This window comes from Mesocricetus auratus, unplaced genomic scaffold (genome assembly GCF_017639785.1).
Source record: "Mesocricetus auratus isolate SY011 unplaced genomic scaffold, BCM_Maur_2.0 Super-Scaffold_100003, whole genome shotgun sequence".
In the NCBI taxonomy this organism is placed as follows: Eukaryota; Metazoa; Chordata; class Mammalia; order Rodentia; family Cricetidae; genus Mesocricetus; species Mesocricetus auratus.
In genome coordinates this window covers 29,172,963-29,192,654 of record NW_024429188.1, presented here as the reverse complement: position 1 = coordinate 29,192,654, position 19,692 = coordinate 29,172,963, and the positions used below count along the sequence as shown (strand labels likewise).

The window sequence follows — 19,692 nt, the reverse complement described above, 5'->3', positions numbered from 1 at the left end:
GACTTAACAGCTGACATTTCTGTTGATGACTTGCAGATGATTCAACTCAGTTTGTGACTTCTCAATTAGTGCTTATTTAATTGATCGGCTCCCTTATGACATTTTTGGATTAAAGAAGAAAAACGGTTATTTATTTCTGGGAACACCACCTGCTTTTTTCATTTATGCATCTTTGAAGCTATTCCCATTCTGAGTACTCAGGCAGCTCACAAGGGATTCTTCAATATAAACATGCCCTTTGGATACCATGGATTTCTTTTACAACCAGAATGTCAGATCAGTTATTTAGCAAAGAAGGATAAAAACAAAACACACAAAAACTCACATCAGATTTTATTCTCCATCATCCCCACTCATTTATACCAGATTAAACACTAAGGTAGTGAAGCCAGAGAATAGACATTGATGGAGAAGGGGGTTTCAGAGATTATTTTAAGAAAGGCAGCACTTGAAAGATAGGGCAGCATCTCATTCCCCTTGACTCTGGTTTATGGAAGGAAGAATGCTTTGAAAAACCCACATTACAAGAACTGGAAAGAGATGGGGATTATACGAATGGGCCATAAAATATCTTAGTGAGGACTGGGCAGATAACTCAATGGTTGTTAAGATCAATGACTGTTCTTCTAGAGAACACTGGTTTAATTCTGCCCCTCTTGGTCTGAAGCTTGTAGGCCTTTTCCCCTGCCTCTCTTCTCACATGGCCTGGCTCAGTCTGATTATGTTCATTCTGGACTCTCCCAGATATCTCTGTCTCTGAAGATGCTCTCCCTTTTATCTATAAGTAAACCTTCTCCTCCACCATACCTAGGAGAAGTAATGTCCTTCCTTTTTAATTTTCATGTTCATTCATTTAGTGCTGAAAACATGGGAGTGGCATAAGTGAGTTCCTTATAAGGAACTTGGCTGCTCTGAATCAAACTGCTGATCTGACTCTTCTAAGGTAGATCATTTATTTCTGCTGGCTTCTGCAATACAAACATTGAATCCAAATTCTCGAGTCTGATTCTTCAGCTGCTGCTTCCTTCTACCTGATTTCTAATCCTTTGTCTCCCCTTTAGTCCTTGTAAGTGTCTTTCTAGGCTTTGGCCTGTTACGCCTTCCACGTGCCCACCTCTATGTGCTGTACATGTTTCTATGCTACACTGAAGTAGACATCTCATTTTTTCTCCTGCTCTCTCTCTGAAACACAAAAAGTAAAAGACTCAGAGACTGGTATTTGGGTTCAAGCTTTAAGCTGAAGATCAGAAAAGCAAAGCAGACAGGCACTAGCTCTTATCTCTACCTCAGCCCAGACCAAAGGGGGTGATCCTCAAACTGGTCCCAACTTCACTGCTCCTCAGATTCACCCAGACTGCTATGCTTTCCTCAAGGTGGCTAGAGACTAACTCTCAGACTGAATGGCAGCTCTGAGACCCTTCTCCTGTCTTATTATTATTATTATTATTATTATTATTATTATGATATTTATGATTATTATTATTATTTATTTTTAAGTTTAAATTTAGATTAGAAACAAGGTTGCTTCACAAGTCAGTTCCAGGTCCATCTCCCTTTCCCTCCCCTCCTCCCATGCCCTCCCTCCAACCCCCGCATTATCCCCTCATTTCCCCAGGGAGGGTGAGGCCCTCCATAGTCTGTAATTTCATCGAGGGCAGGGCCTAGACCGTCCCACAAGAGTTCAGGGTGAGAGTTCATCTCACATTGTTGGATGGGAATCCAAAATCCATGTGTATACTCAGGATGAGTACTGATCTACTGCCCAAGGCTCATTAAATTACCTAGGCCTCCTCCTCCTGTCTTATATACCTCTGTAATGCTGGGATTAAAGGCATGTCATCCCAGGTGCTGAGATCACCTTTTTTTGAGTTGTTTCTTTTAGGACTGGATCAATTTAATTTATTCAGTGTGGCCTTTAGCTAACAGATATCCATCTACCTCTTAATCCTGAGTCCTGGGATTAAAGGTGTGTATCACCACTGCCTGATTTCTATAGTTGAGGCTGACTTTCCTTTCTGAATCCTCAGGCAAGCTTTAATAAACCGTAAATAAAGTATCACCACATCTCCCCTCTCCTTCATTACTGGATAAGTGCCAGTCCCAGCTACCTGCTTTGTTTACTGTCACTACAAAAGTCACGCCAGTATACCAGAGCTCTCCTCTTGACACTGGTAGATTCTAGTTACAAAGATAAGGGACATCTTTTCTCTGTCTTTTGGAACATCTTTCTGGTAGGTTTCCTACTCCACTTGGGGATGGTCCAGAGAGAAACTCTTCTACAATGATACTTTATCCATCACAGCTCAGCTAGCTTTCTATCAGCATCCTTAGGAACTACAGTCCAGTCTGGGACAGTCCAGCACCCATTCCTTGCTTCCTCCCACTTGGAGCTACCTGTTCTGTCTTTCTTTGTGCTCTCATGGACCTGTACATTATGCCTTTCCTTGTCTCTCTCCCCAAGGAACTGCAGTCCTGCCTGCTGTTCCAGTACACTATCTCTCCTCCTGCAATCCTGATTATCTGCTATGATTCTTTCCTTGCTCCCAATGCTTCTCTACACTTCTTTGGCTTATATAATCTATGATGCTTTATTGCCCTGTTTCCCCTCATCTCCCTACAGCAGCTTCCTTAAGGCCAAGTCTGGGACATCTATGGTCTCTCTCTCAGCCTCCTCTTGGAGGTTATAAAAATTCTCTCCAGTGGAGTTTTGCTCTTTGATCATAGAGTTTTGCTTTTTGATCATAGAGTTCCTATCTCCAAAGAAGATAGGTGGGATATGATGTCACAAACCACTGGGCAAACTACCCCCTACCTTGCCTGCCTCCAGGGCACTACACCAGTCATAGACAGAGTAAGGTACTTCTTTACACTCAAATCTGTCAGATCTGGGTCTGGCAGCCAACAGCCAATGTTACTCTGTATAACCGCTGAAGATTAAATGTTATCCTATATAACAGCCTAAAACCACTGCCCTGAAAGAAGCAGTCTAGACCAGGAGAGCCTGGGGTAACTGTCTAGATAGCAGATAAGCTTCTGTCACCTTAATTGATACATCTGCCTTTCAGATTATACCTTCTCTTATAATTTATCATTCTCAGATGTCTGATGATATTGACTGACTAACTGTGGCTTTGTTAGTTTAATAGTAACAAACATACTAGTTCTTCCAGTTGGCCACACACAGTTGCCTTCTCTTCATATGTAAAAATCAAGCCTCAGGTCTCACTCTCTTAGAGCTACTACTAGGTCTCCAGCTGAGAAAGGCAAGCCATTTACCTTGTTATCAGACACTAAAAATAGATAAACTCACAAATCAGGTTTCAAATAACTGTTGTGTCCAAATTCTGAACCCCCAAATCACCAACAGGCCCATTTTGATGCAAAAGCAAAGAGTCTTTTATTGTAGTTTAATGAGCTAACCCCATTAACACGGGAATTTCATACATTCACTGGTGGGTGGCTGGGGAAAGGTCCCCGGAAACTATGAGGCAGGGATCTTATAGGACAGTGTAAGTCTAGGGGTCAGCAACAATCTCAGGATTGGTGCGCTTTCTGGCTTGGATGACCTGCCCTGTGTTGATTGGTCAACTGGTTCTATAGGCCCTCCCAGGAAAGTTGCTATGCTCTGTTCTGCCCTTGTGTGTAAAACACACCCAGAGCCATAAAGCACAGCTTCACCAGCTAACTTCTGATTGGTTCCTTGCCACGAGGGTATCTGATCTCCTAGTGACCAGGACAAGCCCAGAAAGGTAAGACAAGTCTTTTCTGCAGCCTGTTATGGCTGCTAAATAAAGCAGGGGGCTGGTCTCTTCATACCATTCCTTTATGTAAAGGGACTTGACTTACAATGACTCTCAGTAATCAATCACCTGTGTCTCTTAATGGTAAATGGTTGGATAAAGAAGTTCAGTGTTTAAATAAGTTGTGAGGGTCTAAAATGTGCTTAAGGTGTGTAAATACACCCCATAAAGGTCTGAGGAGATAAGAGCTTATGTATGTTGTAAAGGTCTAAAAAAGTATAAAGGCTTAAGGATGTGGAAGCTTAAATTGTGAGGGTCTGAAAAAGAGTTTTAAGGTATGTAAATACAAGGTGTAAAGATCGGACATGTAAAAACTTGAGTAAGTTGTGAGGGTCTGTATGCTATTGGTTTATTAAGACTTCAAAAGTTCAGAGTTTTAATATTAATCATATGGAGTTCTGATAAGCTATTAATCTAGCTCTGGTAAGTACTAACAATGATTATCACAGTCACAAGCTCAAGAATTTAAATTTCCTTGGGTTGTTTTCCAAATAGTAGCTTAGAGTGCTTCTTGTTGTTCTAAAAATCATCTGTTCAATCTATATATGCTATGTCCAGTTCGAGGAACTCGAAAAATCTACCACTAAGGAGGCAAATCACTGAATGTAAAATCAAAGGTTTCTTTTATTGACAAGCTGCAGCTTGGATGCTGCTAGCTTGGGAGCAAACAGAATAACGCTTACTGCTGAGGGAGGTTTTTAAAGGGAAAGTTCAAAAGACTGACAGTCTTGAGATTACAAAGCTTCCAAGGTTACATAAAACGAAACAATAACTGTAGATTTTAGGCAGGATGCAATTAAACAGGATATTGTAGGGGACATAAGTCTGTTAATTATCTCCTGGATCAGGGGTTGATGGCTATCAGATCTTCTTTAGCTCAAGCAGAGAAATGTTGACACAGCTGGGGTGTTTATCTGGTCTCAGGCCTCTAGTCACAAACCCAGTTCTTTGTTTAGCCTTATCTGCCAGGGTACCTTTTTGTAGCTTAGTTGAGACTGGAAGTTTTCTTTTTCCTATATGGGCTTTGGAGTCTAACTTATTATACTTTTATTTATTTTCATTTCACACCATTCATATACATCCAGTCTTCTGGATACAGATATGACTGTATTTGTTGGGGTTGTGTATTCTGTATTCTGGAGTCACAGAATTTACAGAATGAATCTCTCTCTCTCTCTCTCTCTCTCTCTCTCTCTCTCTCTCTCTCTCTCTCTCAATCTCTCTCTTCTCTAGCCTCAAATGGTCCCCCAGAGCCTGGACAGCAATTGAAACAGAGTACTTTTCCTGAACTTAACCAGCATGCCAGCTTTGTTGTGTCCCAAACAATGACACCCCAGTGTCTAAGGAAGCAGTCATAGAAAAGATTGCATCACCCTTTATCACTTGTTTAGCATAAACAAAAAGGATGGAATGTTAGGTCTCAAATATGGGTGAATTGGCTAAGTGGGGAGTCCGGTAACATCACAGCTGACACTGGCCACTAGGTTCTCCTAGCGTCCTTCACTCTCTACCTGCTACAGGGCCTTCCTGATGGGCATGTCCCACTTCCTAACCTGAACTCTCCAGCTCAGGTGTTGGATTGGGTTTCCCTCCCCCAGCCACTCGGACCTTTATATAACTCAGCCATTTTGGCTATGCCAGCCTCTTGGCCTAGGCCACCCGTCTTAGTCAGCGCCTTCCTCATCTCCTCACATGGTGCAGCTCAGGGTCATGTTTGCATTGGACTCTCCAAGATATCTCTGTCTACCTGTGTTATCCCTTATATATACAATAAACTTTTCCTTCACCATCCCTAGGAGCAGTCATGCCTTTCCTTTTTTATGTCTTTTCTTCATTCAAGGACAGAGGCACATAAGATCTCAAAGTGACTTTTTTCTTAAAATAGTCTTTTACTTATATTTTAAAAACTTTTTAAAATTTTGAGCAAGGCAGACATGCTGAAAGGTAACAGCTCCACTTTGCAGGCCAGAAACTGAGGCCATGCTCCCCTACCTTGGATCACAGGGCCTCACACATAGTAGGTGAACACTCCAACACTGCATACTGTTCCCTCATTCAGGACAATACCCATGAGCATTTCTCCATGCCTACAATGCAATTTTGATTACTTTGTCTCCCAATGCTCTCCAACAGCAGAGTAACATTGACCTCTGGAAGATTATGCAACCTACTTGTGACTGGCATGTTCAGAGGCACTGTTAAATTTTACTTCCTTTTTTCTTGAGACAGGGTCTCATATGTAGCCCCAGCTGTCCTAGAACTCACTCTGTAGACCAGGCTGACCTTGATCTCACAGAGATCTGCCTGCGTCAGCCTCCTGAGTGCTGGGATTAATGGCATGTGCTACCAACAGCCAGCTTTGACTCTTATATTCTAACTCAGGTTCATAGTGAACCAAGGTTACAGGAAAGATCACGGGAAACAATGGTTAAGAATGTGGACCCCCGGCCATGTGTTGGTGGCACATGCCTTTAATCCTAGCACTCCAGGGGCAGGCAGATCTCTGTGAATTAGAGGCTAGCCTGATTTCCAGAGCAAGTGACAGGACAGGCTCCAAACCTACAAAGAGAAACCCTGTCTCGAAAAACCAAACCAAACAAAAACAAAACAGAAAAGAATGTGGACCCCTGTTGTAGCTTATAAGGAAAGGCTGACAGGAAAATTCCATCCTGAAAGCCAGGGTGAAATTTAGTGGGTATTTCTCAGGTACATTTCTTGTTTCAAAGCAGGTTCTGTGTGTGGCCCTGGGTATTCTAAAATTCTGTACATCGGGGGGGGGGGGGGCTTGAACTCAGGATCTCCACTGACTCTGCCTTCCAAACACTGGGATTAATGGGATTTACCCTCAAGCTCAGTTTATCACTAAATGTTTTTGAGACTGGGTTTCTCTGTGTAACTGCCCTGGCTGACCTCAAACCTGTCGCGACCGACTCGACCAGCAAGGAAGATGCAACACTCGGACTCTTCTTTAAGCAGTTTATTCAGGAACCTTGAACAATCTTCTCACCCTGGGGAGTGCCCGTCCACAGCTTAAAAAGGCCCTTGGGCAGCCAACCAAGGTAATCCACGTGGCAACAGCAGATAGGTCCACATACGCGGAAGCAAGCCTAACCTTCAGCCCAAGCCAAATATGGAGTTGCTTATCACTGAGAGCACTTGCTATCGGGCTAGTAGAAGGCGGAAGCCAGCACCATCTTTTTTTTTTTTTTTTTTTTTTTGGTTTTTCGAGACAGGGTTTCTCTGTGGCTTTGGAGGCTGTCCTGGAACTCGCTCGGTAGTCCAGGCTGGTCTCGAACTCACAGAGATCCGCCTGCCTCTGCCTCCCGAGTGCTGGGATTAAAGGCGTGCACCACCAACGCCCGGGTAGCCAGTGCCATCTTAAGGGTGGGGCACTTCGCAGCTCTCTACACAAACTCACTGAGATCTGCCTTCTTCTGTCTCCCAAGTGCTGGGATTAAAGGCATCCACCAACGCTGACCACCCTTATCATTCAACAGGAAACAAACAAGACCAAACCTTGTTTCCACCTCCAGCACAGAACACCCATAATGAAGCAGGCTGTCCTCATGTAAGAAGCACAGGTGTCAAGAGGTTATGTGTCACCACCATGGAGTGACAAGCACAGTGGGAGTGAGTGCATGTGTGGTTATAAGTTTATGTTGCTTCCAAGTACAGACAACCTCTGTCTTAAACTGCAGGTCAGGGTACAAACGCCATCACACTGAATCACGGACAGTCAAGCTTGACAAAAGCTGACATTGAAGCTGCAACATGGCTTCATAACAAATCCAAGCACTGCTTTTGTCACCTTACTAACTGTATTTCATGTCTGAGGAATAATTTAGAAGGCTAGGGGTGATCACACCTGTAATCTTAGTGCTTAGGATGATTGCTATGGAGTTCAGGCCAGCAAGGATTACAGTGAGACCCGTCCTAAACGATCAAACAAATAAAAAAGTCACCTGCAATGACAAAAATAAAATAAGAAACAAATACCAAGACTCTTTGGTTCCAGGTTCAAGCATGCCCTCGGGTCTTGTCCATTGCTTTAGAGTCGAGGAAAGGGTGGGAGGGATGTTTGGGCTATTTGACTACTGAAAATTAAACATCAAGATGTTATACAGGATGAAGCAGGGCAATTCATTCCTCCATGGCCTGCGTTGTTTTTGGAGGCAAAGGCAGACATTGGGAAGACCAATGTCATTTTCCATGGAACTGGGCTGTGCTGGGGTTTGCAATGCTGTCTGCCTCCTGGCCTCTTCCTTCCAGGTGTTGAAGGCAGAAAGTAATCTTCTGTGAAGAAGCTTGATAATTTTAAATAACAGAAAGCAGTCTTCCAATCCACTGTGCTTTTGGAAGTACTGGTCCCCATCTAGTTCAGCTGGCGGATGAGTTGACTGATGTGTTCACTCCTGTATCCAGAAGAGCCCTCGCTAGTCTTGGTAGCATGACAGGCCACAGAGAGGTGGAAAGGGCACAAGAATGAAGAGATATCCTGGAAATGCTCCCCAGGGAAGGCAATTTCATGGATGAGGTCTTCCAGGCAAATGACAACAAATCTCCCCAGGTGCTCCTCAATCACTGTGTTGCTGTCAGAGGGACATTCTTCTTGTTAATCTTTGCTTGTCTGTGTTTGAAGATGACTTCCTAGACAGACTTCAGATTTGGAAATTCCCAGGTCACTTAAGGCTCCACTGTGCGCAGCATCTTCACACTTTGAGGGGTGACAATGACGAAGACACCACCGAACAATTTCTTCAAGCGAAGCTTTCCTATGTTCTTCTGTACCAATAAACTCACTCCTTCGGTCCTGAAATGAACAGCTGTTAGCATCTGACTCCAGTCTGTGCTAGTCTGTTTGACAAGCAATTCTGAAATGCACTGCTGTTACTGGATACACAGAATTCATCTTAGAGTTCAGTGTAGTGGAAGGCAGCCTGGAATCAGATCATTTTTCCATTATCGCTAAGTGATTTTTTAATGCTACACATACATGTGACTGGGGGATGTAGAAGAGCAATGCTAGTCTTAAGTAAATTACAATGCTGCAACTTGAGCTGTGATGCTTCTTTGCCGATTCTCTCATTTGTGGTGAAGGATTTACAAGTAGGAGCCAAATTTTAAAAAAAAAGTGGTTTCCCTAGGAAGCAAATACACTGAATTCTTGTTCTGAGAGCTAAACAAAACAAAGGAATTTCCCGTGTTTCCCTGGGAGCCTATGCTCAGGGATGACTCAAGAGTCATTTGGGACAAATCAAGGGCACTTGTACTGCCCATAGCCATTTGTGCTTTGGTCATTGTGATGTCTCAGAGAAGTTGGAACTAAAAACATATCCTTTCGAGAGAATTTAGGAAGTTTCCAGAGTGTGATTCTTCAAGCCATTAATGCCACTTTCCCCCTCATTTTTGTAGTTTGGCTTCCCCTCTGAGACGAGCCTTATCAGCAACACTCTGGAGACCCAGTGTCCTCTGACAATGTTTGATTCTCATGGTGATTCATTGTGATCCACTCGTCACAGAGCCCACTGTGGAGTTTTGCTCATTTTCAGGAAGAATGGCTTACCTATGGAGCAGTTCTCACAATTTCAGGGAAAAAAGAAGAGAAGAAGAGAATGTTGGGCACATAGCACCATGTCACAAAGGCCTCAATTTATTAAGAGATGTCACCTGGCTGCCCTTCTCAGTGTGCTTTAAAAAGGATGTCATTAGAAATGGAACTTCAAGGTGACATAAACCATAGCAATCAAATTCTGTTAGGAAATGGCACCCTAGATAAATTTAGAGGAAAATGCCCAAATTTTCCATTTCCTGGCCATTACTAATATGAATATGATAATTGCTGACAACCAATTCACTGTTTGGGGGTTTTGTTTTGTGTGCTCTTTGGGGGCTTTATTACTTATGAATAATTATCCCTCTTATCATATATACTTAAAATAAGTAAATTATTCAGCAGAGTTTCATAATTAGTTTAAATTAAATTACATATTCTTCTAGGAAGCCTCCATGTGGCATTTTTAACTTTCCCACTTGTAACTCCTCTCAGATAACCTTAGGAGGAACTCAAGGGGTAAATGCGTTGTACTCTAGCACCAAAAAATATTCATTATTAGAATGTTTTAGAAATGTGATATGACTGAATCATATTCATTTGTTTAAGCTTGATGCCAACCTTTCAGTAGCCAGTCTCACTTTGAGGTTACCACCAGTGGATGCTAACTCACAGTGAATATTTGCTTCATGTTTCAAAACTACAATTAATAGATTGCTTGTTAGCTACTATGGTTACCTGGCAATTATAATGAGATATTCATCCCCCGCAACACACACCTGTAGCATTGACCACGCCCATTTGGGCATGGTCATAGGTGTGGATGTGACTGGTCAAAATGATTGAATTGGGTCTGGAAAGTCCCTTTTTCGGGTCGTGGAGAGCATCTGGGTGGCAAGGTCTGTATGCTTGAAGCAGGAGCCGAGACTCTCATTCATTTCTTGTGTAAGTTATTTTTTTCCTAATAAAGTCCACTTTATCTTATTGGTCAAGCATCTTAATTTCCACGCCCAATATGATTTCTATGCCCAATAGACAATCTTGTCTCATTCCAGCCACCAACTGCATAATTTTGTTGTATGAAGATGCTTTTTGTAATCATAAAATTATCTTCAACGTACTGAAAAAATTGAAGCTACTATTATTTTTATCTAAAGGAACCTCCCAGCTATATTTTTGTAAACAATTATTTTTCTAACATTCTTCCTCTATTGTTTCCCTCCCATCTTTGTTCCCTCCCTTCCTTCCTAGCTTTTATACTAGAATATTTTTAAATTTATAGGTATCAAAATGAAGTCACTAATACAAAACCTGGAAGTAGAGCCCTCATACACATAGCTCTAAGACAAGAATTATCCAAATAATTCATGAACAGTGGTACTACACCTCAATTAGGCTGCTTATACAAGGATACTTGTGTATTAATGGTTGTCTCCACCAATGATTTTAAGCCCACTTGTACAAAAATCACCAATAATCAACGCTTTTTTTGTTTCAACATAGCTTACATGAACCTCTCAGTTTTGTCTTTAAAAGCTTTAGGCAGGCCACACCAGTCAGCAGAACAGGTGAGTGACATGTCTGCCAGCAGAACTGCCCCACTCCCTAGATTGTTTTCCCAAAGACCAACCCCACAGCCTGCACTAAACTGTCAAGTGTCCTGCAGCCAGGCCCTAGCCTCAATACCAGCTAACTTCTGGGCTTCTGATGATCAGATGCAGGCTACATCAGTCAGAAAAAGAGGAGCATGCCACACTAATCAAAAGAACAGAGACCTACTTCATGCACCAAAGGCCAAGCTAACTGCCAGAAGGCCAGCTTCTAACTTAGAAAGAGATTCCCTACTAGAACATTATCAGCCTTGAGGAAGGAGATAGATGATGCTTATGTGTTTTATTTATTCACCATATAAGCAGATAACTTATTCATCAGGGTCAAAGTACAAGGACTTGGGAGTCTTATCCTAACAGCCCTGAGCAGGAGCAGAAGTAGGGGTTTATAAGCACAAAATTCACAAATATTGACTGCCAAGTTACAGTTTTCACTGAACAGGATTTAGATATTAGGGGCTTCCTAGACTGTTCCATCATTGTCAATCAATATAAAAGGCAAGTGTTTTTTTGATACAAGCAATCAGATTCATTTGTTCCTTCTGTTTTGGGGAACAATCATAATGTTGCTAGCGAACTAAAGATGCAAAACAACTATTTTTATGATTTTGGGAAAGAGGATGATTAGCCATTGGAAAGTTCTCAGCTCCCCTAGGGCTTAGGAACCTGCACTGTATTTCATCCTACAGGTAAAAATGGAATCTGAAGTAAAACTGGCAGCACTCAGGCACTCAGATCAACAATTAACAAATGGGGCATCATGACACCGAGAGGCTTCTTTAAGGCAAAGGACACTATCTAAAGGACAAAACGGCAGCTTATAGAATCAGAAAATCATCTTCACGTACCTCATATCTGACAGATTTCCAAAATGTATAAAGAACTCAAGAAATTAGAGATAAGAAACAACCAAATAATCCAATTAAAATGGCATACAGATCTAAACAGAGAATTCTCAACAGAGTAATCTCAAATGGCTGAGAATCACTTACAGAAAAGTTGAATATCATTAGCCATTAGAGAAACACGATTAAAACCACTCTCAGATTCTATCTTACATCTATCAGAATTGCTAAGATAAAAATTACAAATGATATATCATGATGGAAAGGATGTGGGGCAAAGGGAACACTCTTCCACTGATGGTGGAAGTGCAAACATGGACAGCCACTGTGGAAATCAGTATGGCAGTTTCTCAGGAAAATTGAGAATAAATCTACTTCAAGTCCCAGATATGACATTGCTGGCCATATACCCAAAGGAATCTCAATCATAAACAAGGACACTTGCTTATCTATGTTCATAGAAGTTACATTCATAATATCCAGCAACTGGAAACAACCTAGATAATCCCTCTACTGATAAATAGCAAAAGAAAATGTGGTATACTTATACCATGGAGTTTTACTCCGATGTTAAAAACAATGACACCATGAAAATTGCTGGCAAATGGATGGAACTAGAAAAAAATCATCCCGAGATAGGTACTCCCTATACCCAGGAAGACAAACATGGAATTTACTCACTTACAAATGGATATTTGGAGTAGAGTATAGGATAACCATCCTATTATTCACAGCCCCAGAGAGGCTAGATATAAAAGAGGACCCAAAGGGGGATGCATGGATTTCCCTTGGAAGTGGAAATAGAGATCTTCTGGGTAAACTGGGGTTAGGGAAGGTGGACAGAGGGATGTGTTGGGTGGGCTTAGTGTGGGAGGTGGGCTGGAGGTGGGATACGGGAGAGTGTAGGAAAAGATGTGGGTCATTTTTTGGGTTAGGGAGAAGCCTGGTACCAAGGAAACATCCAGGAATCTACAAGGATAACCCTAGCTAAGACTCCTGGCAATAGAGGAGAGGGTGCCTGAACTGGCCATCTACTATATTCAGATTTGTAACTACCCTAATTGTCATCAGAGATAACTCTATCCAGTAACTGATGGAAGCAGATGTAGAGATCCACAGTCAATCACTGGGCTGAGCTCTGGGAGTCTTGCTGAAGAAAAAGAGGAGGAATTGTATGAGCCAGGTGGGTCATGACTAGGAACCCACAGAGATAGCTTACCTGAGCTTGTGGGAGCTAATGGACTCTGGACCAACAGCTACAGATCCTCTGTAGGAGTTACCTAGGATCTCTGCATGTGTGTGACAGTTGTGTAGCTTGGTCTCTTTGTAGAGTTCCTAATAGTTAGATCAGAACCGGTGTGTGGAGCTTAGCTGACTTTTGAGAACCTGTTTTGCATGCTGTATTTCCTTGCTCTGGATGCAACTTGTGGTGGATTACATAGTCAAGACAGTTGATATTTGGAAACAGCTTTTTTTAGGTTTTTATGCAAAAACACAGACCTCCAGGGGTGGGTGCATAACTACTCAATTTCAAATTGTCATTAGCCTCCTGCTGTGTTGAGCTCCTCCAGAGTACAGTATTCAGGTAAGTTTCCTCCTATCCATATACAGGGAATCGGATGATCCTCATCATGTGCTTGTCAGGGAGAGACACTGATCAGATCGCAGTGCTGACAAAGATGTTCATAGAAATATTTAGTTAATTACTAAGATTGCTGTTAACTTAATTGTACCCTTATTATATGACCATGGCAGTTTTTTTCTTTTTGACATAGCTAGACTACAACTAGGAAACATTGTTATCTACTATGTGAAGGGGAAATTAATCATTATAAAGTGGAATCTAATCCTATCTCCAGAGAATTGAGGTTTTGTACTTGTACACTTTGCCTGTCTACTTAACTGTGATTCTCTCATAACATATGGGTCCTCTGAAGCAGCAAACAGATATCCATAGGATGTCCTTCACTCGGAGAGAAACTGACCTTGAATATGCCATCAGCTGGCAAAGTAATGATCCCACTTCCTGTCTAAACTGGATATTTATTTGCTCAGAAATGTCTGTAATAGAACAGAAATAAAGCAAAAATAGTGAAAATCACTGAACCAACAAGGCTTGAGTTAACAACACCACCAACACAATAATATGCAGGCCATGCATTGTAGACATTATTTCAAGCCATTCCTTAATGTTTTGACCGCCCTACAATGTTGTTAGGGCAAAATGGCATGAAAGTAGAGAGCCAATTATTTCCTGTGAGAAAATCTAGTTGAAGCAAGACTTCTTATTCTCTTACTATTTATATTACAGTATCTTATTTGTGTTTTACTGTGGCAACTGTAAAATATTCTATTTTAGCTCATTGTTACTAGAGAAGACCAAAGGTGGAGTCTTGATCTTTGATGCTTATAGTGTAGTTTTCACAGTTTGTAATTTAGATGAACTTATAAAATCCTTGATTTTAAGGCATGATGAACTTTATATTCATAGCATCAACCACAGACTTATAACTCCATAAAAGTACACGAGACTTCATTGCTTTAGCACAGTGCATCACTCTTGGCCTGTCATTTTTTATTTTCATAAACTTTATTTTATTGTGTCTTTGGAAAGATTAACTTAACATATTTTTACCATGTGTAAAATGACAGCTATTACACAGAAACAAAGAACTTGAAAATAAGGATATCATTAGGTATATTCATTATATATCATCATATATAAATTTTGGCTGTGTACTCTGATCTTTTTATCAACCTGTATTTTTATATTTTTTTCACAGAAATGTGGTTCTATAACCCTTCTTCCCCCTGAACTCAATATGGAAAAGATTTCCCACAAGATTTACTACTCTTATATCATTTGTTAATGTTGTATAGTTCCTGACTGTAGGGATATTTGATTTATTGCACAGACTTTCCACCTTCTATTATTTTGTGGTATTATAAATAGTGCTGTTATAATACTGCTGTTTAAAACTATCAGAAAAAAATGGCCACAATAGTCTGTAGTTTCCTTAATACAGAGGTTTGTATAATCTGTTTCTCAATTCCTGAATCTGATCTTGGCCATAGGATCTGCTTCCTTGACCACAGGATCTACTTTGCTCAATGGGGACACTAGCAAATATGATGGAACAAGAGTCTGGAAGATGATAATCCATGCCACCTTTTTGTTTACAAAAATCCCAAGGCCCCTCTATGAATAATACTTTGGTTTATTTCTAAAAGAGGAGAAGCTACATAAGGCTTAGCCATCCCAGATGAAGTTAAATGTACAAAGGAGGCCATTTTATATATTCTAGACATCCAGCTTCTGCAGAGTTGTCCTAGTCCTCAAGAACCAGCTGACCAAACCACAGAACTTTGTTATGGATTGAAAATTAATTGATACAAACATCCTTTGGATGATACTATTTTCCAACAAAGTTTTTTAGATGTAAACCTTTTGGATTAGTGTGTAAACACTTTAATGAATACTACTGAAAATATCTCAATATATAAACAGTATACAAAAGTGACCAATTCCCTATTTTTGCCAGTAATGATTATAAGTACTTTTATATCATTACCACATTGTCTTTGTAATTGTTTTAATATCTCATTTTAAACATTTCTTGAGATAATCATGTAACATGCATATTATTTCATTTAACAACACTGGCATTCATATAATATGAAAAACAAAATGTTAGCGAATACTAGTGGAAAATGTGTTACATTTGGAACATTTGTTTAATGATGCAAAAATGTATTGCATTCTTTTATGCTGTACCTGTTTAACTTGTTGACTGTACTACTTTGCCTGTCTAAAACACGCGGTTTGTCTAGTAAAGGGCTGAACAGCCAATAGCAAGGCAGGAGAAATGATAGGTGGGGCTGGCAGGCAGAGAGAATAAAGAGGAGGAGAAATCTAGGAAGCAACAGGAGAAGCAGAGGAAGACTCCAGAGTCAGCAAGCCACAGAGTAAGAAGTAAAAGAAAGGTATGTTGAAAAGAGAAAGACAGAAGCCTAGAGGCAAAAGATAGACGGGATAATGTAAGTGGGAAAAAGCTGGGTAAAAAGAAACCAAGCTAAGGCTGGGAATAGACTGTCTCTATGTGTATTTATTTGGGAGCTGGGGGGCAGGCCCTCAAAGAGAAAAGAAGAAAATACCCAACAACAATAAAGATCTACTTTAATCATGTTAAAATTATTTTAATTAATTAATTTTGTGGTGGGGCAATCTAAGTGGCACAGTGCACCTGTGAAGGTCAGGGGATATTTTGAGAGTTGGTTCTTGGTTCTTCTACCTTGATTTTGAGGCAGGGTATCTTTTGTTTCTGCTGCTGAACTGCATTTATGGAATTCTGGCTTATTCTCTTATCTCTGCCCAGGAATACTGGGATTGCAGAATAAGCTACTGTGTATGCCCCTTTACATGGATTCTGTGGATCAAATTCAGGCCATCATGCTGAAAAACAAGCACCTTTGCCCACTGAGCCATCTCTCCAGCCTGTTTTGCTATATCGTATTATCATATATTAATTATAAGGAATAATAGGTTTTATTTTCACATGTACATGATGTATTTTCAACATGCTCACCCCTCCACATTATTGTTCTTCACTAGCTTAACCTCTAGTCCAGGTCCCTCATCGGCTATTTAAGTCTTAAGTCTATTATTCCACTCAGTTTTTTATTAAAAAACTTGACAATCTGTCTGAGATACCCATTCTAATTTCTACTCCTTCTTTAATACATCTGGAACCAAGATAATGCTCTATTGTAAAGATAAGATGGTAATTGGAATTACAACTAACATTTGCAAGCACAAAATACTTTACAACTGTGCAAAGACGTAGCCAGGAGTTAGTAGAGGAGGTAAGTGAGATGGTCATTGTAATACTGATGTGAAATTCATTTATCACACAGCATGAGTAGCAATTTTTCTACTCAACTGACTGAATTTTAATTAACAGAAATTCAGAAGAGGCCAAAAAAACAATTGGTTGAAAAAGACTCCCCCCCTACACATGCAAATAAATACATGGGGGATTCACACCCACATGTGGAAAGAGGTAGAAAGAGAGAATGAATATGCCATTTTTACATTTTCAGAAAATGATTTGAGAGACGCAGAATTATAAGTGCTCCTTACATTACAAAGGCTTTTTAGATATTTTAGTGCAAAATAGCAGTAACACTAGGAAAATGACAATGATTGTTTTGTTGATGATTTGTAGTTCCCTATCTAGCACCTATAACTCATTATGATGAAGTATATTTTAAGTATGTGTTGTTAGTACTGAAAGAGTAATAAAGGGTTTTTAAAAGCAGTCATTAAGAATCTTATTGAAACAAAATATAAACAAAAAACCCACATTAAATTAATGAGTTCACTTGTGGTTGGCCAACTACTCCTGGGCATAAGGCCTGCCTTGGAGTGCATTTGATATAGACAGTAACACTCCACTGGAGAAAACAGACAGATTTTCCCATTGATAATGGGCATCAAGTACAAATAGTTTCGTGGTTTGGACAAGTAACCCCATGTCCACTCTCACATCTCAATGATGGGAACCTGAGTAGGTCCTGTGCATACTGCCACAGCGTTCGAAAGACATCCGTGCTGGCTAATTTTATGCCAACATGACACAATTATAGTTATCTGAGAAGAATTCCTTGACTGAGAAAGTTCCTTCACAAAATGGGGTTGTAGGCAGACCCGTTGGACATTTTCTTAATTAGTGATTGATGAGGGATGGCCTTACCTACTATGGTTTGTGCCATACCTGGGTCCTGGTGGTCCTGGATTTTACAAGAAAGCAAGTTGCAAAAGCCAGGAGAAGCAATCCAGTAACATCTCTCAATGACCTCTGCATCAGCAACTGTCTCCAGGTTCCTGTCATGTTTAAATTCCTGTTCTGACTTTTTCCAATGATGAAAAATGGTGTGAAAGTATAAGTTAAATAAACATTTTCTTCACAACTTGCCTTTGATCATAGTGTTTCATCATACTAATAGTAGCTCTAACTAAGACAATAGCTAAGCAGTTGAGAGTGCCTACTGCTTTATCAGAGGACAAAAATTTAGGTCACTGCACCCACATTGGGCAGCTCATAAACACCTATATCTCCAGGTCCAAAGTATCCAGTACCTCCTTCTTGCTTCCATGGACACCCACACACAGATACATACATACACACAGAGAATTCTTTATTTAGTTATGTACATCACTATTTAATTGGATTATTTTGTGTTTTGGTCACTAGCTTCTTGAGTTCTTTGTATATTTTGGAAATCAGCCCTCTGTCAGATGTGGGGTTGGTGAAGAATTTCTCCCATTGTGTGGGCTGCCATTTTGTCTTGTTGATTGTGTCCTTTGCTTTACAGAAGCTTCTCAGTTTCAGGAGGTCCAATTTATTAATTGTTGATCTCAGTGTCTACACTACTGGAGTTAAGTTCAGGAAGCAGTCTCCTGTACCAATTCTTTCAAGGCTACCACCTACTTTCTCTTCTAAGAGGTTTCAGTGTGGCTGGATTTATGCTGAAGTCTTTGATTCATTTGGACTTGTTTTTTTCATGGCAATAGATATGGATCTGTCTGCAATGTTCTACATGCCAGCATCCAGCTATGCCAGGACCATTTGTTGAAGATGCTTTCTTTTTTCCATTGTATACTTTTAGATTATTTGTCATAAGTCAGGTGTTCTTAGGTGTGTGGGTTAATATCAGTGTTTTCAATTTGATTACATTGCTCTACTCATCTATTTTTGTGCCAATACCAAGCTGTTTTCAGGAGTATAGCTCTATAATAGAGCTTGAAGTCAGGAATGGTGATGCCTACATGAAGTTCCTTTATTGTACAGGGTTGTTTTGGCTATACTGGGTCTTTTGTTTTTGCATATAAAGTCGAGAATGGTCTTTCCAATCTTTTGAGAGAAATAGAGTATTTTTCAGTTGACCTTATATTGTCAGGTTGGACACAGAGCAATAGAGAATCATAGAAACACAAACAACAGGTGTAAAATCACGCTCAGGCCTCCTTCTCCACATTTTCAAACTCAGGTATTCATGTCTTCTATTATTAGTCATTTCATTTAGATACAAAAACTTGTGCATACATCTCTACATTTTCATTCTCACTTATATTTCATTGGATACCAATGAACTTATCAGATGGAAGTCTCACTCAGATCATATTGAAAGTTTGTTCTATCTTAACTCAAACATCATTTTTTTTGCAGAAAGACAGAATTTTTTTTTCAAAATGATGTTTAATAGACTCAGTATTGGTATTGGCAAAATAATGAAACATACAAACAAACAAAACACCCCCACTAACCTGTGGGAATTTAAAGTGTTATGAATTCTTAGCTAGGCATGGTGAAACTAGCCTTTAATCCCAGCACTCAGGAGGTAGAGGCTGACAGATCTCTGTGTGTTTGAAGTTAACTTAGTCTACACAGCAAGTTCCAGGACAGCCAGGGCTAAAAGATCCCATTTAAAGAAAAAAAGTGTTATGATTTCTTTACATACGATTCATTTACTCCTTACACTACAAGTAGATGTAAGTATGAGGTATGGAAAGTAAGGACAGACAACCTAATATTGGCATGTTGAAAGTTTACCTGGTACTTATATGACCTGTGTTGCCACTTTAATTTACATGGTATATTTAAATTACATGATTTTTCTTCTCTCATTGCCCATTTATTTGCTCTTGTTTTCAGCTTTTTAAGTCAGCCTAAATTTAAAATCTCTGTTTTATTTCATTTTGCAACTGTTGTGGTTTGAATTTTGTCTCCTCCCATATAAATATCAATGGTATAAATACCTAGTACTGGAGAGTGTGACCTGACTTAGAAATAGTATCAATGCAGGTGTAGTAATGAGGAGTAATA

At 40.1% G+C, this 19,692-nt stretch overlaps 1 protein-coding gene across 1 annotated transcript in view; it reads right to left on the bottom strand.

Annotated features, from left to right (window-relative positions):
- Positions 1-12,922: 12,922 nt before the first annotated feature.
- Cfap47 (cilia and flagella associated protein 47) overlaps positions 12,923-19,692 on the bottom strand; it is a 255,121-nt gene continuing 248,351 nt past the window's right edge. Inside the window, exon 66 of the mRNA XM_040744177.1 lies at positions 12,923-13,867. Coding sequence (XP_040600111.1) covers positions 13,850-13,867 — 18 coding nt within the window. The 3' untranslated portion in view covers positions 12,923-13,849. The remainder of the gene's footprint in view (positions 13,868-19,692) is intronic.